The 16,470-nt window shown below is 41.8% G+C and overlaps 1 protein-coding gene across 1 annotated transcript in view; it reads right to left on the bottom strand.

Moving 5' to 3' along the window:
• EXOC4 (exocyst complex component 4) overlaps positions 1-16,470 on the bottom strand; it is a 395,535-nt gene that overhangs the window by 145,984 nt on the left and 233,081 nt on the right. Inside the window, exon 12 of the mRNA XM_066592136.1 lies at positions 14,266-14,402. Within this exon, the coding sequence (XP_066448233.1) occupies positions 14,266-14,402 (137 nt within the window). The remainder of the gene's footprint in view (positions 1-14,265; positions 14,403-16,470) is intronic.

The following is a 16,470-nucleotide window of genomic DNA, read 5'->3' as shown; positions in this document are numbered from 1 at the left end:
GTTTATAAATCCCGCCTCCAGGAAGCGTTGGCTCTGATTGGTGCCAATCAATGCAGCGCTCAATGAACCAATCACAGCCATTCAATGCGATGGCTCCAGAAATATGTATGGGTACATCTTCCACCAGGAGTTTAAAAGTAACACCTGGTGACACAGACTGGAGCTTTGCAGGAGAGGGTTTGCATGGTTTGACTATGCAACCAGACTGCGTAGAATCCTGGCTGTGTTTCCCACCATCATTTTATGTGCTCAAGTGCTCTGCTACCTGTCTAATGAGCTGCTCCACAGATTTGTAGCAGTCTCTGGGTTGGATACTACAGCCGACAATCAGAGCTGTGGAGCAGTTCATTGGACAGATATAGGAGAACTTCAGCTAGAGGTTTTGCCTCCAAAGCACTTACTGGCACTGGGCAAAGGGGATTAAAAGTTGATTTTTACACTCCTGCTGATAGAAAACCACTGACAGATCACCTTTAAAAGATTATATTTATTACATTTTAATTAAATTAATAGGTTTCATTTCTTGGAAAGTAACATGCCCTCCTTGAACACTCAAATCTATGACATAACTGTCTGCGTTATATATATACACATACACACACATATATATAATGCATGCTATCTAGTAAAATAATCCTTTAGAGATCACTAAAGCATGAGGATTGCAGTGCTATACATTCCTCAGAAACATAAATCAGACTACAGATATAAGTTTAACTTGATGTCATCCACAACACAACGTAGTTTCCTACAAAGGCAAATTTCTAAGGAAAAAGTTAATGAAGTGTGGCAGGTAAAGTCAGCAGATGACAGATGTCCCAAAAGTTCCTGATCTCACCTGACACCAGTGACAGCATAGCACAATAATGTCTCTGCTGGACAGCTCAAGTGTCAACCTTGCTGCAAAACGCAGAAATAAAGGATTCTTTTTTCCCCCTCTCATCTTATAGAGGTCTGCATCATATGGGAGAGCGTAAGAAGGGCAAAGAAGAAAGGGAAGGAGGTCTATTCATAGGAAGTCATAGCATGGCTGGATATAACGGAGAATAGCATGCCCGCACAGACCTAAAGGTTTTCACAGTTAAGCATTTGCTACAATTGTGTCTAGTTTTAACAATAAACTAGAAGCGTATTTCCACTTTCTGCAGTTTGTACAGTTTTCAATGCTGCAGTGTTCCCTGTAAATGCCAATAAGGAAGACTGTATCAAACCGCAGTGGATCCTGAAAGACAAAAGGCGGAATTTAACTGGGTCGCACCATATTAGAGACACGAAACGTGGCTGTTTTCTTTCAAAGACAGCATCACACCTGTCCACTGGCAGGTATTACAGCTCAGTATCATTCATGTTAATAGAGTTGAGCAAAAATACCAGACACAACCACTTGTGCATTATTTGGCTGACAATGTTAAAGTGTAAAAAAAACAAGTTGCAAATGTTTGCACATGGCTGTTTAGCAACTCTTATTTTTATGCCAGCCTTTCCATGTTCTAAAAAAGTGGGGAAGACATGGCTCATAGCTAGCGTATATTTCAGATTACAACACATAGACAGATCTTGTCCTTCTTAATACATTTGGCACCTCTTACACCACTGACACTTCTCTAAGACAGGTATATGTAATGTCAGTCTCCATTAAATGTCTCCCAAAGTTTTCAACCATTTTTTAAATGAGTTTTGCCAAAATCCCATTGACAATAGGGTTACATCTGGCCACTACTGTAATTTACCACAGTAGCAAAAATACCATGTCGGACTAAACAGCCTGGAGTTAACGCTGATTTATTTTAATTGTACCAACACACTGTGGCAAACGGGAGAAGAAAGGAGTTTGTGCTGCTGCTGTATTTAGTTAGTGAGGATTTCTCATATGTAGCTAAAACAGTTTGTTCTGGCTAATAGAGGATATTATGAACAAGGTACCACCTTATAAAGTACACATGCTTTAACCCCTTTAGTGGCACGCCCGGAAAATCTCTGGGGCTTACTGCACTGACCATGCAGTTAAACCCCGGAGGATTTCCATGGACAGCTCTACTGCTGAAATGTGCAAAGCACTGAGCTGTCATCTGAAATCTTCTGAGGTTTTTACTGCATACTCTGCGCTGCAGGCCCCGGAGATTTCCCTGCCATATTACCAACTGTCAAAGTAGTACTTTCAAATACTTGCGATATTAACCCCTTGCCTGACTCAGTCGTCAGGCATGCGTTTTCTGAAGAAAAAATATTAATTCGTCTCTGACGCATGCCATGCAACACACGAGAGCAGCTCGGGCCCCATTGAAATCAATGGGTGATGATCATTATCCGCTGCCAGTGCTGTAACAGCAATGGCAGAGGATTCCTTCACCCCTGCAGGGAGTCCCCTCATCACTGAACACTGTGACAAGCTTTCATTGAATGACAGTTGATCGCTGCCTGTGATTGGTCACAGTGCTCAGCCAATTGGCTGAGCGTTCAGACAATCTAACACAGCGTTTTCAGCTGGCGGGGATTTTAAATCCCTGCCGGCTAAAAGAACTTGAGCAGTGCAGGGAGACAAGCGTCAAGACCCGCTGGAGCCAGACAGTGATGGAGAGGTGAGCATATATATTTTTAAATTTTTTTACACAAGCTAGGGAGGATTTTTAGGGTACCATTTGGAAAGGGGAGTATATATTTTTATTTTTTACACAAGCTAGCCGGAGAAGCCAAGCGCCAAGACCCACCAGCAGCAGAGAGGCGAGTATATAAATTTTTTTATATTTTACACAAGCTAGGGATGATTTTCAGGAAAGGGCTTATATTTCAAGCCCCCCCCCCCCCCCCCCAAATCACTGCTGAGGTTGCCTGCATCCCATTGCTTTCAATGGGGCCGACGGCTGTAGCATCGTATCTCTTAAACTATACTAAATATTTTTTAAAACATTACACTACCAAGTTCAGAAAAAATAATAGAATTTAAATTGCTAATAAAAAAGTGCCATTTTTTACCCCCGTAAAGAACTAAAAAAATGCATTACTTAAGTGGTTAAATTGCATTGTGAGGCATGACATGGTAATAATAAACCTGCCACTGAAGGGTTAAAGGGGTTGTTCCTAGATTGCAGAATAACCCCTATCCAAAGATCTCCAGAACGGAGATCAGAAATTCCCATATCCTGTCTGGCCTGTCACTGTGGAGGTCACTTCTTCTCGCCCACTGACGTCAGCATGACGGGAGCGTTGGCAGAGCATGCACAGTCAGCATGGGTGCCGCTCAGGTATCTCTGCAACCCAATGGAGTGCTAGTGTGCTTGCGCGACCAGCCCTTTGCTTCATTCAGCCGCCTCCTCACTGCAGGGAGTGGAGTACCCCACAGTGAGGAAGACGGGGGACACAGGACTTCCGATCTCGAGATCAGAAGGAGTCTCCGCAGATCCACACAGACCCCCCACAGATCAGCAAGATAAGGGATAACCTGCAATTTCTGTACAACCCCTTTTAAGGAAAAGAGGGACGGTTGTATTCATTTAACAGCCATTTAAAACTTGAAAGTGTTGAGAGTTGAAAGCATATTAGAAAGTTGTACAACTTCCCCTTATACAATAATTAGCTTCAGCAATAGGAAATTCCAAAAGCTTTTAAGATGGTTAGTCGAACTATGGAACAAACATAAGGTTATTTTTAAGAATCATAGTGCAAAGTAATAAGACTTTTCTAAACCATAGCAACTGATTTTAAAATCACAGATATAAGATCTTATCTCAAATACTATTTCCCACACAATAGTGCCATTGTGATTAAATCTTATAGCAAATGTACAGCCTTGCAAATGACCGGCCTCGTGGCATCGCTGATTACCAATTGCAAATAACTGCTAAATAAAAGGGGTATTTTACTAAAGAGTTACCTGCATGTGAGTTTTTGTAGAACATTTGCTATGTATGCCCTTAAGTAAAACACAACTGCCTCATGACAGTGGAACTCTAGTAGTCATTACTAAATCAAGTTATGGTACTTATGGTATCCAAAAATATACTACAGCGTTTCCTATTTTATCCCATATGTTGGGCTTTTGGTGTGTTTGGTCTGGAAAAAGATATAAAAAGGCTGTCTACTTTAGAAAATCCATTTTCACATACCCAATTACAAAATTCTAAGTTATTCAATGAGGTCTACTGTTTAGGATTCTGTTTTTTTGCTGGCTCTGCAGGAACTGTCCCATCCTGTTTTACATAGACGTGGATTTGAATGGGGATGGGTAATGCTTCATTTCTCCTCTAATGGCAGTACAGAGAAAATGAATACTTGCAGTCAGGTGTCCCCATATTTAACAGCAGATAGCTGAGGTTCTTCTCATGGCACTATATGATGTGGTCAGTTTATTGTCAAGGAAACCTGGTCACAAGTAGAGATTGGCCAAAACAGAGAATCCCTTTAAAGCGACCCTCCAGTCCCGGACAAACCAAGATGGCTGTACAAATTCTTTGACTATGTGATGCACACTATACATTCGTATGTATCATTATCTAAGACACTACGGTACACGCTGCTTTGATTGGCCAGTGTAGTTCATGTGAGTAGAGCAGTGCATAGTGTCTTAGATAATAATACACACTAATGTACAGTGTGCATCAAATAGTGAGAGAAGCGGTGTGGCTATCTTGGTTTTTCAGGACTGGAGGGTCTCTAAAAAGATGCAATTTAAGTGATTTGAAAAGTTTTGTAATAAGTGATCTTACATTTAAAGTTACTAAAATATTTAGTTCATCAACTGCTGCTTTACTGTAAAATCAGAGGTTAGAAAGAAATGTACAAAGACAATTAAAAAAGCAGCCAAAATAGCATGCGACAAGCCAGATTGCAATATAGAGGAGCAGAAGTGTTCATGTGCAGACTAATGAGCAACCTACTAGTCTGCACTTTTGCTCCTCTATATTGCAATCTGGTTTGCTGCATGCCATTAGGGTACATGGCGGTTGAGCCTTCCCTGAAGTATATATCTTGTATCTGGCTTCTTTTTCTGTGAGTTGTCTTTGTACATTTTTCTCTCACCTCTGTGATTTAAGCAAGAAATGATGTGTTGGAGTCGCAAAGCAGGGAACCCAAATACCTCAATGCATAGAGTTAAAAGAATTCCATCTTTATTGAAGTCACACAAGGGCTTGATGCCAAAGTTTCGGCTGTCACCGCAGCCTTTGTCAACACACCCTGAAAGGAGCCTCCCTTATGTGATAAGGTACGCACAAGTGCTGTTGTGTTTGCGTTATTCACCTCTGTGATTTTATGCAGTTAATTGTAAGATAGCGTAGGTACTGGTGGACGCATGGTGGCCTTGCCACGGCCCGTCAGCTTATGCCTTTTGACCAAAATACTAACAAACACCCACATTTATCAGTGTGTGTGGGTTTTTTGCATGTGGTTTGCTATAGATGCTGGAGGAGCTCAGGATGGCATACTAATGTGGTACACTTTGTTAAAGGGGTTTTCCCGCGCCGAAACGGGGTTTTTTTTTTTCAACCCCCCCCCCCGTTCGGTGCGAGACAACCCCGATGCAGGGGTTAAAAAAGAACACCGGACAGCGCTTACCTTAATCCCCGCGCTCCGGTGACTTCTTACTTACCCGGTGAAGATGGCCGCCGGGATCTTCCACCTCCGTGGACCGCAGCTCTTCTGTGCGGTCCATTACCGATTCCAGCCTCCTGATTGGCTGGAATCGGCACGTGACGGGGCGGAGCTACACGGAGCTACACCGAGCCCCATTGAGAAGAGCAGAAGACCCGGACTGCGCAAGCGCGTCTAATTTGGCCATTAGACGGCAAAAATTAGACCGCAACCATGGAGACGAGGACGCCAGCAACGGAACAGGTAAGTGAATAACTTTTAAAACTTCTGTATGGCTCATAATTAATGCACAATGTACATTACAAAGTGCATTAATATGGCCATACAGAAGTGTATAGACCCACTTGCTGCCGCGGGACAACCCCTTTAATGCAGCACAATCCACTGCTTTGTCAGTGTGGGTTGTACTCTTGTATGGTGTGACGCACTTATCTATGGCTGTCATTCTTGGTATTAGTTCATATTCTGCAGATTAGGTTTGTCGGCAGTCATCCTTTCCTCCCCCACCTTGGGTTCAGTTGAGTTACTGCTCATGCACATTAACACTTTTGCACCTCTATATTGTAATCTGGTTTGCTGCATGCTATTGGGGTACATAGCGGTTGAGCCTTCCCTGACGTATATATCTTGTATCTGGCTTGTTTTTCTGTGAGTCTGCTTTAGGGTGACTACCCACTATAGTTTTTTTTCACTGCGAAATTCGCAGCATTTTTTCCTCTGCAGGGGTCTATGGGACTTGTAATGTTAAAATCGCGATCATGCAAAATCGCGATTTCTCTGTAAATTGCGATTTTGCGCGATCGCGATTTTAACATTACAAGTCCCATAGACCCCTGCAAAAAAAGAAAACGCTGCGAATTTCGCAGTGAAAAAAAACTGTGGTGGGTAGTCACCCTTACTGTATAATTACTTTAACCCTTTAGTGACGGCCCAATAGTCTTTTTACGTCCTGCCATTGCAGAACGTGTATGGAGAGAGATAGTGCCGTTATCTCCCTAAATACAGCATAGGCGTCAGTGGTGAGATCAGGGGAGCCGTGCAGGTGTCATGGCAGCCAGGGGCCTTCTAAAAGGCCCCATGGCTGTCTTGGCAGACTGCCTATCAAGCCGTCCCCATGGAGTGGCTTGGTAGGCTGCCTGTCAGAATGCAGTATGATGTAATGCTATAGCATTATATCATAATGCAGGAGCGATCAAAGCATCGCTGGTTGTGGTCCCCCCTGGGGACTAAAAGAAAGTGTAAGAATAAAAACACTAAAGTTTTATTAATTATAAAAAAAGTAATAAAAGTAAAAAAAAAAACCTTTTACCATATTTGCAATAAAAAAAAAAATCAAACTAATAAAGCAAAAATACGTGTTTGGTATCGCTGCGTTTGTAAAAGTCCGATCTATCAAAGTAATGCATTATTTACACCACACAGTGAACGATGTCCAAAAAATATATATAAAAACACCAGAAATGCACTTTTTTTTGGTCACCCTATCTCCAAGAAAAAATGTAATAAAAAGTTGTTTGTATTCAAAAATGATACAATCAGAAACTAAAGGACGTACCGAAAAGGGACGTACCAAAATGAGCCCTCATAACTATGTCGACAGAAAAATAAACAAGTGCGCAAAAAATGGAGACAGAAAATAATTTTTTAAAAATTAAATTGTACTGACCCATAGAATAAAGTTATTTAGGTCATTTTTGTTGCAGTTTGTGCGCCGTGGAAACAGGACGCAACGAAACATGGCGGAATGTTGTTTTTCCCCCATTTTTCCATTTCTCTACACTTAGAATTTAAAAAAAAGTTTTTCAGTACATTATAAGGTAGACTAAATAGTACTATTGAAAAATACAACTCGTCCCGCAAAAAATAAATAAAGGAGCTACGATTTTTTTAAAAGGGAGGAGGAAAATGAAAATGGAAAAAAACAAAAAAGCTCCATCACTAAGGGGTTAACAGAGCTACTATGGAAAACCAGTCCAACAATTATCATGCTTTGCAGAGGCCTATCTGAGGGAGCTGGCAGTGCATGTGCCACAGGTTATGTAGAGGGTGCCAGTGAGAGGCAAGCAGAACAATAGTCTTGAGCAGTCAGAAGTGGATCTCTTCCCCAAGTGGAAGAAAGTCTGGTGACGCCTCTAATATTTTGTGTTGGCTAGAACTCTTTATCTTTATGCTATACTATACCATCTATACTACTAAAAAGCATCTTGCAAAGATGCCTAATATTTATTTGCCTTGTAAATAAGCCATGTACACAGCCATGTAAAAACCAATGTGAGTAATAATAACACTGAGCAATTCCATTTTCCACATGAGAGGATTAGCACGTGTGGACTGTTCATCATGTTGTGCTACAGGAAGTTAACATTCTAGATTTCTATTAGCACCAAGCCTGGCAATGTACTCTGCTAATCCAATCATCAAAGCCATCACCAATAATTTGATTTCTTATTTTCCATTTGCAAATGCACTAATGTAACTAACCAGCAATTTCATTCAGCGCCCTTCAAGAACCAGAGGGTATCACAGAGAAAGCTCTCATGACCACAGGACAGCCACACTGGCCTTCATCTAGAACATTAACTACAAAGTATAGATTGTTCATGGCACGTGTGAGTGTGTAATTGCTTTTTCCCAGTATCCAGCATGTAAAACTAATTAAATTCTGTAGGTCCCCAGTGATACAATAAAGACACAATTCATTCAAAGATTTTGTGATTTAGTTATATTGAGGCTGGTATGTAATGCGAGCTCTTAACACAGCAATTAAGAATATGATTATTGATGAGTTCGAGTTTTAACAGTATTTAACCCATAGCTCATACTCTACATTAGATGTATGGACCAATATGCTTGGCAAATTAATAATAAAATGGCCATCATACAATTCATTCTACAAATGTGCTATAATAGAAATATACTAGAAACATCATTTCCTATCAGCTGTGACTAAAAATACCTTATTGAACGAGTTCCATGAGACTATAACATTTATGGCCTAGCATTAGTTTAAATTATGGATGAGACCAAGTTTAATTTAAGGAGTACCTGCACTTTCACCTTTGGAGCACTTCTGCTCCGCCTGCCTTTTTTGGCTCCTTCCGGCAGCTGGAGAAAGTCTCATAGAGCGCTATATTGGGCCATCTTCAGCAGCCGGAAGAAGCCAAAAAAGGCAGACTGAGCAGAAGTGCTCCAAAGGTGAAAGTGCAGGTACTCTGTAAGTTTAGTAAGGTTGTAATTGACTGATATTCAAGGGTATACTGGTCTGCAATAAAAATACTAGCCGAAGCAATTTGTATTATTTGTAATCCAGACAATGTGTCTTCTTCTGGGTTTCAGTAGTTTTATGAGGCACTGTACTCACCTCCAGTTTATCTGTCTATATAGGCTCTAAACAGCATTCTTACCTTGGATTTTTACGCTTGAAGATTTAGGAGATTTAAGCTGCACAAGGAGACATTCAACGTGAGGAAAAGAAGAATGATACATCTAATCCTACAGGAAGATAACTTTTGTTCTTGGAACACAAAGGGGTATTTTGAAAAAAGAGGTTATTGAGGTGTGGCAGGTAGAGTCGCCAAACAGCAGATGCCTCAATAGTTACTGATCTCACCTGACATCGGTGACAGCTTAGCACAATACCATCTCTGTTGGACACGGATTCCAAGTCCTACATGTCAACCTTGCTGCAATAAGCAGAAGTGAAGATGCCTCTTTTTTCCTATTTTATGTTGCAAAGGTTAGAAATACATTTAACTCTTAAAGGGAACCTGTGATCATCATTTCGTCTGGTAGTGGATTAAAAATTAATCACTTCTAATGCCCTGTCTTTTCTTAGGAAACCCATGTATCTCTGCAATTAGGCTCCAAAGTTATAGCTTGCTGTATGCAAATGAGCACAGAGTCACCTTTTCAAGAAGCATCACACTGATTTATGGGCTGCTGAGCTAATCACATCCCTTTTCCCTAGATAGTCAGGGTTTACTGTGTAATGGAAGATTCAACAACCTGTCTATCCATAGAAAAGGGGTGCCGTTAGCTCAGTAAGCTCATAGATCTTGGCCAGATGACTCTTCTTTCCAATAAAGTCAGTTTTAGGGGTGATATTTGGAGATGGGTTCCACTTATGGTCATATGTAGAGATGAGAGAGCGTACTCGGTAAGGACAGATACTCGAGCGAGTATCGTCCTTACCGAGTACTTGCCTGCTCGCCCGCAAAGATTTGGGTGCCGGCGGGGGTGAGCGCTGTGTTGCAGGAGTGAGCAGGAGGGAGTGGGTGAGAGAGAGGGGGAGAGATCTCCCTCCTGTTCCCCCCCGCTCGCCGGCACCCGAATCTTTTGCGGGCGAGCAGGCAGGTACTCGGTAAGGATGATACTCATTCGAGTATCTGTCTTTACAGAGTACGCTCGCTCATCTCTAGTCATATGTTTAGAATCAGCGTAACATAACAGTAAGAAGTATTTACTCAAGAAGGGAAGCCAGAGCCCGGTAAGTTGCTCTATAATATAGGCCACTCCTCCATTTAAAGAAGAATTGAAGTTATATATGTAAATTGTAAAGAACAAAAAGGTGGATAAAAGTATATGCGGCACACTGATGCAGAAGAGGTAAAAAAATACTAACCGAACCTCCATCGATCAATGCAACTGCAAAGAAAGAAGAATTCTTTCTTGACTTAAGTCAATGTGTTCACAAAATGGATAGCACTTAAATGCTATGAAAGTTGCATGTAAGGGTTATCTGCTTTAAAGACATTTTACTATCGAAACCACATATGATTTTTTTCACGTGTGTGAAAAATGGATGTGCATCAGATGCAAATCACGTGTTTTCATTGCAAAAATGCATCATATATGCATGAAAACTGCAGTGAAATAGGAGGTAAAATGGTCAGTTTTTCATCTACATCACATTCGCCCATGTGAATACACCCAAAGGACAAATTACAGAATGCAACTCAGGCATCACTTCATTAAGGCACAGCATAAAAATAGCACTATCTTAAAATGTAACTTTTAATCAATAAACATTAAAACTACATCAATATATGTAAATTCATAACAGGCAACACAAATTGTCCCATAAATTCAAATACCAGTTTCAAAGGCAACAAAGTGTCCTTAAACATAGATACCGCAATATAAGGTAGAGAGTATAACAATCACATATTTCAGGTACTACTCACAGTTAGGAGAAATAATCTCAGCTAGTCAGCTCAAAAAGTGACAAGAAGGAAGCTGCAAACAGATGTGATTATTCCTGCACTCATCCTATTGTCTCACTACCTAATAACAGAGTAACCATCCTGAAAAAGACAACCCCTCTCCATGGAGGCTGTCTCTGCACTATCCACTACTATACCCCATCGTTGAGTGTAAGCATCACTCACCAAGAGCAGCAAGCTCCCGATGCGATTCCTTACCATTAAGGGGATCCAAAAGGTAACGACTCATAGCCGTCACACTAGATAAACTTGACATCCTGATGGTCTGGGTATCAAGTTTATCTAGTGTGACGGCTACAAGTCATTACCTCTTAATCTCCTGAATGAACCATACATCAGTGGGGAAACACATTGGGAGCTAGCTATTATTGGTGACTGATCTTGCTGACATTCGATGTAGGGCATAGTAGTGAATAGTGCAGGAACAGCCACCACGGAGCGGGGTCGTCTTTTTCAGGGCGGTTACTGTGTTGTAATATAGTGATGCAATAGAATGAGTACAGGGATAGCCATATCTTGAATTGAATGAAGCTCCCTGCTTGTCACTTTTTGTTCTCACTGAGATTATTTCTCCTTACCATGAGTAGTACCTGATATATTCATTGTTATACTCTAAGCCATATGTTGTATTAGAGATGAGCGAGCACCAAAATGCTCGGGTGCTCGTTACTCGAGTCGAACTTTCAGTGATGCTCGAGAGTTCGCTTCGAGTAACGCACCCCATTGAAGTAAATGGGCGACTCGAGCATTTTTGTATATCGCCGATGCTCGCTAAGGTTTTCATTTGTGAAAACCTGGGAAATTCAAGAAAGTGATGGGAACGACACAGAAACGGATAGGGCAGGCGAGGGGCTACATGTTGGGCTGCATCTCAAGTTCCCAGGTCCCACTATTAAGCCACAATAGTGGCAAGAGTGAGATCCCCCCCCCCACTGTCAGCATAAAGATCGTCCTCCTCTGCCACATCTGTAACAGCTGTGGCAGAGAAGAACGATGTTAGCCCATTGAATTCAAAGGAGCCGGCAATACAGCTGGCTCCATTGAAAGCAATGGGCTGCCGGCGATCGCGGGATGAATTGTCGGGAAGGGCTTAAATATATAAGCCCTTCCCTGCAATTCATCCAGAAATGTGTAAAAAAAAAATATATATATACTCACCTGGTCCCGGCAGACGGAGTTCCGCGCGGCCAGCGGCAGTCCTCCTGAACTGCTCTGAACAGCTGTGAGTAGTATTCAGTAGCCGGGGATTTAAAATCCCCGCCTGCTGAATGAGCTGCCTCTAATTGGTCACAGCCTGACCAATCAGAGGCAGATTCCACTCACACACCCATTCATGAATTTATGAATGGGTGAGTGACTGCTGCCTCTCATCTGATTGGTCCCGCTGAGCCAATCAGAGGCAGCAGTCACACACCCATTCATAAATTCATGAATCGGTGTGTGAGTGGAATCTGCCTCTGATTGGTCAGGCTGTGACCAATTAGAGGCAGCTCATTCAGCAGGTGGGGATTTTAAATCCCCGGCTGCTGAATACTACTCACAGCTGTTCAGAGCAGTTCAGGAGGACTGCCGCTGGCCGCGCTGAACTCCGTCTGCCGGGACCAGGTGAGTGTGTATATATATATATATATATATATATATATATATATATATATATATATATATATATATATATATATATATATATATATATATATATATATATATATATATATATATATATATATATATATATATATATATATATATATATATATATATATATATATATTTTTTTTTTTTTTTTTTTTTTACACATTTCTGGATGAATTGCAGGGAAGGGCTTATATATTTAACCCCTTCCCGATAATTCATCCCGCGATCGCCGGCAGCCCATTGCTTTTAATGGAGCCGGCTGTATTGCCGGCTCCATTGAATTCAATGGGCTAACATCGTTCTGCCGGGACAAGGTGAGTATATATATATATTTTTTTTTTTTTACACATTTCTGGATGAATTGCAGGGAAGGGCTTATATATTTAAGCCCTTCCCGACAATTCATCCCGTGCTCGCCGGCAGGCCATTGCTTTCAATGGAGCCGGCTGTATTGCCGGCTCCATTGAATTCAATGGTCAATGCTCGTTTAATCGAGACGAGTAACGCGTGGTGCTCGTCTCGAGTAACGAGCATCTCGAGCACCCTAATACTGGAACGAGCATCAAACTCGGACGAGTATGCTCGCTCATCTCTATATTGTATGTATGTTTGAGGACACTTTGTTGCCTTTGAAACTGGTATTTGGCTCTATAGGACAATTTGTGTTGCTGTTATGAATTTACATATATTCATAATAAATGGTGGAACCGAGGGATATGGTTTTTATGTATATTGGTTAAAAGTTATGATTTAAGATAGGGATATTTTTCTATTGTGACACCCTAAGGAGCCCTACAGCTGCGTGAACAACACATTACAGAACAGATAGTAAACAGGCTTATTTCTCTTCGCAGACAGTAAGCATGGATGTTGAAAATCGCTACTAATTGAAAAACTAAAATTAGTAGCAGGCTGCATAACATGTTGTTACACACTGAATAAACTTTACCAACAGAAGATTGGTAAACCGTCACATAATTACTTTCATGTTTTGGTGCAGAGAAGGTCAGAAGCGGTGTTGTGTCTCCTTAAGGAGATCACCCAAAAAGTGTGTGGGGACACCTAGGGGGTGAGTGGATATGGGGATGGTTAAATCTCTCCCCAAGGAGAGCACCCAGAAGGGGTGTGGAAACACCTGTAAGCTAAGTAAGCTTATAAGGCAATGCTCCTATGGGAAAGTTATGCAAATCAGAAAGATGGAAAAATACCTCTACAGCGCCATCTATTGGATGGCAGCATTCCTTCAATTGAAAATGACCTTATAACAAGTCCTCAATGATTGGGAATATTAAACCAAGCCAGAAACCATGCATAGACAGACTGTTTTGGAGTACTTGCCCCTTTCTGGCTTAGTCTGTGAGGGACCTATGACGTGAGTCAGAAGATTATCATCACTTACATTGGACCTTGTCCCCCACGGGGGCTCCTGTTTTAAATTTGCCTATTAGTATGTTTTTGGAGTGTGTGAGGAAACCCACACAAAAATGGGGGGAACATACAAATGCCACAAAGTTGCCCTTGGTCAGATCTGAACTCAGGGCCCCAGCGCTGCAAGACAATAGTGCCAACTACTCATCTAGAATTCAAATCCAAATAGAGTTTGCATGTTTTCCTCACATTTCAATAGGTTTCCTCTTGTTACTTTGGATTTCTCCTACACTACATGCTTTCTATGTAATTAACCCTGGTATGTATATGTTTAAGATGCGGACATTAGAATGTGAGCGCAATTGGAGGCAGGAACTGATATGAGCAATGACAATCTCTGTACAGCGTTATAAAATATGCTACTAAAGGAAATAAGAAATATGTAAGCCATTACCTGAATGCCGCACTACAGGTGTCCTTATACTCCTGGAGTTTTACACACACCATATTCAGAAATTGGTCTGAGTAAGCACTCAAGTCACGCATTAAATTCATCAGGTCCTGGATACTCTTCTCCACAATGACAGTGCTCTGGAAAATACAATAATACAGCATGTCAGGTATATCCCCGATGAGGAGCCAGAAGGGGCACATTTTTTTAAAGATTCACCTTTATGAATAGTGTGCTTCATTTAAAGAGTAATTAACCCAATTGCAATAAATGATCTGCTCAGCCGAAGGATTCAATATCAATGATGGCTCAATCTTCTCCCTTCTACTCAATCACACTTACTCCACCATTTGTGGGTTGTGCTTTCTTCCTTTCCTTATTCTGTAATCTTGTATCTAGCCCTGTTTTAGGTTACATTCACACTGCATTTGGCATGCATAGTGAGAAAACTCCTGCAGCATACGTTAAACAAAGAAGAGAGCAGGGTAATAAGAGAATGTGTAATAAGAGTCAAAAATTGCATAGCCACTCGTACCAAACACAGATACAGGGAATCTCATTTTTGTGCAAGAACGTCGGCTTCCGTGTTTTTATGGTAAAAATTACTAACCTGCTTCTAGGAGTCACAGGGCAAAATGGGACTTTTAAAAGTTCAACCTGAAGACTTTTTTTTTAAATAAACAAAACATGCTATACGATTGCACCAGGTCACCACAGCTTGATGATGTTGCTATTAAATGAATAGCATGCAGAAAGGAAGCCAGGAACAATTTGAAAGCTATCTGTCATGGGTGTGTTTTTTGTATGCAGTGTCGAACTGGCGTACCTAGGGTCCAACAGTAGAATTGACTCCGGGGGCCCATCCTACAGTTACATATACTTTACGCTACACAGCATTCTTCTTCATAGCACTGTGATGCCGTAAATCATAGTTTCACTTAGGGCTCATGTCCACGGGCAAAATAAGAATTAAAATCCGCAGCGGATTTTAACTCTTCTCCCGCGCGCGGATCCGCACCCCATAGGGATGCATTGACCACCCGCGGGTAGATAAATACCCGCGGATCGTCAATAAAAGTGATTTTAAAAAAAATGGAGCATGAAAAAATCTGGACCATGCTCCATTTTCATGCGGGTCTCCCGCGGGGACGGCTCCCGCGGGCTTCTATTGAAGCCTATGGAAGCCGTCCGAATCCGCGGGAGAACTAAAATAGGAATTTAAAAGCATTTACTCACCCGCAGCGGGCCGGGAAGGTCTTCTCTTCCTTACGGCCGCATCTCCCTTGCTTCGGCTCGGCGGATGTGCCCGGTGCATGCGCGCGGCACGTCGACGACGTGCCGGCGACGTGCCGCCGGCGTGACGAATTCATCCGCCGGCCGAAGAAAGAAGATCCGGCCGCGACGCAGAGAAGAAACGGAGCGGATGGGAGGTGAGTTTATTCTCATTTATTGTTATTTTCAGCGCTCATGTCCGTGGGGCAGGAGGGACCCGCTGCAGATTCTCCATGGAGAATCTGCAGCGGATCTGATTTTCCCCGTGGACATGAGCCCTTAAGGTGTTTTTCTGAACTTTAACCCTTTGCAATCCAATTTTGAATTCTGGGTTTCCTAGAGGGCTTTCTCTTTCTGCCATTTTACAATGGCGCCATCTGCTGGCTAGAGCCCGTACTGCGGTATGGGACATGCTGGAGAGGCCCCCGACAACAGAGCGGCCAGTAATATACAGTAAGAATACCCTGCCGTACGTCTTCCGAAATCGGAGCTGTACAGCCTTCAATCAGAATGTCTTCAGATGTCAGACAGTGGATTGGAAAGGGTTAAATGGCGGGTGTCTGCCATATCCCTTCAATGTTTACACAAGCATAGCAGCTCATCTGTACTCATGTAAATGGGACTGAGTAGCAATACCAAACACAACCAAATGTATTTTTCTGGCAAACAATGAAGTTGTCCCATTGTGTTGAGTGGAGAATTTATTGTTACTATTTTAGGATACATCAAATTCATTGTTTGACTTTTAATACATTTTTGGGGTAGACTGTAGGAATGGAAGAAAAAAAAAGCGCAAATTTGTCAGTTTCTTTTCTTTTTAGGATTTGTGTAATGCGAAATAATTACAGTTTTATCTATATTATCTTGCAGGATCTCAAAGGTTAAATGGCCGTTATTGTAGTTACAGTATCTCCAAATTCCCAGAGTAGGATGTCC

This window comes from Eleutherodactylus coqui, chromosome 2 (genome assembly GCF_035609145.1).
Source record: "Eleutherodactylus coqui strain aEleCoq1 chromosome 2, aEleCoq1.hap1, whole genome shotgun sequence".
NCBI classification, from domain to species: Eukaryota; Metazoa; Chordata; class Amphibia; order Anura; family Eleutherodactylidae; genus Eleutherodactylus; species Eleutherodactylus coqui.
Note: the sequence above shows the minus strand (reverse complement) of the source record. Positions and strands in the feature narration are given on the sequence as shown.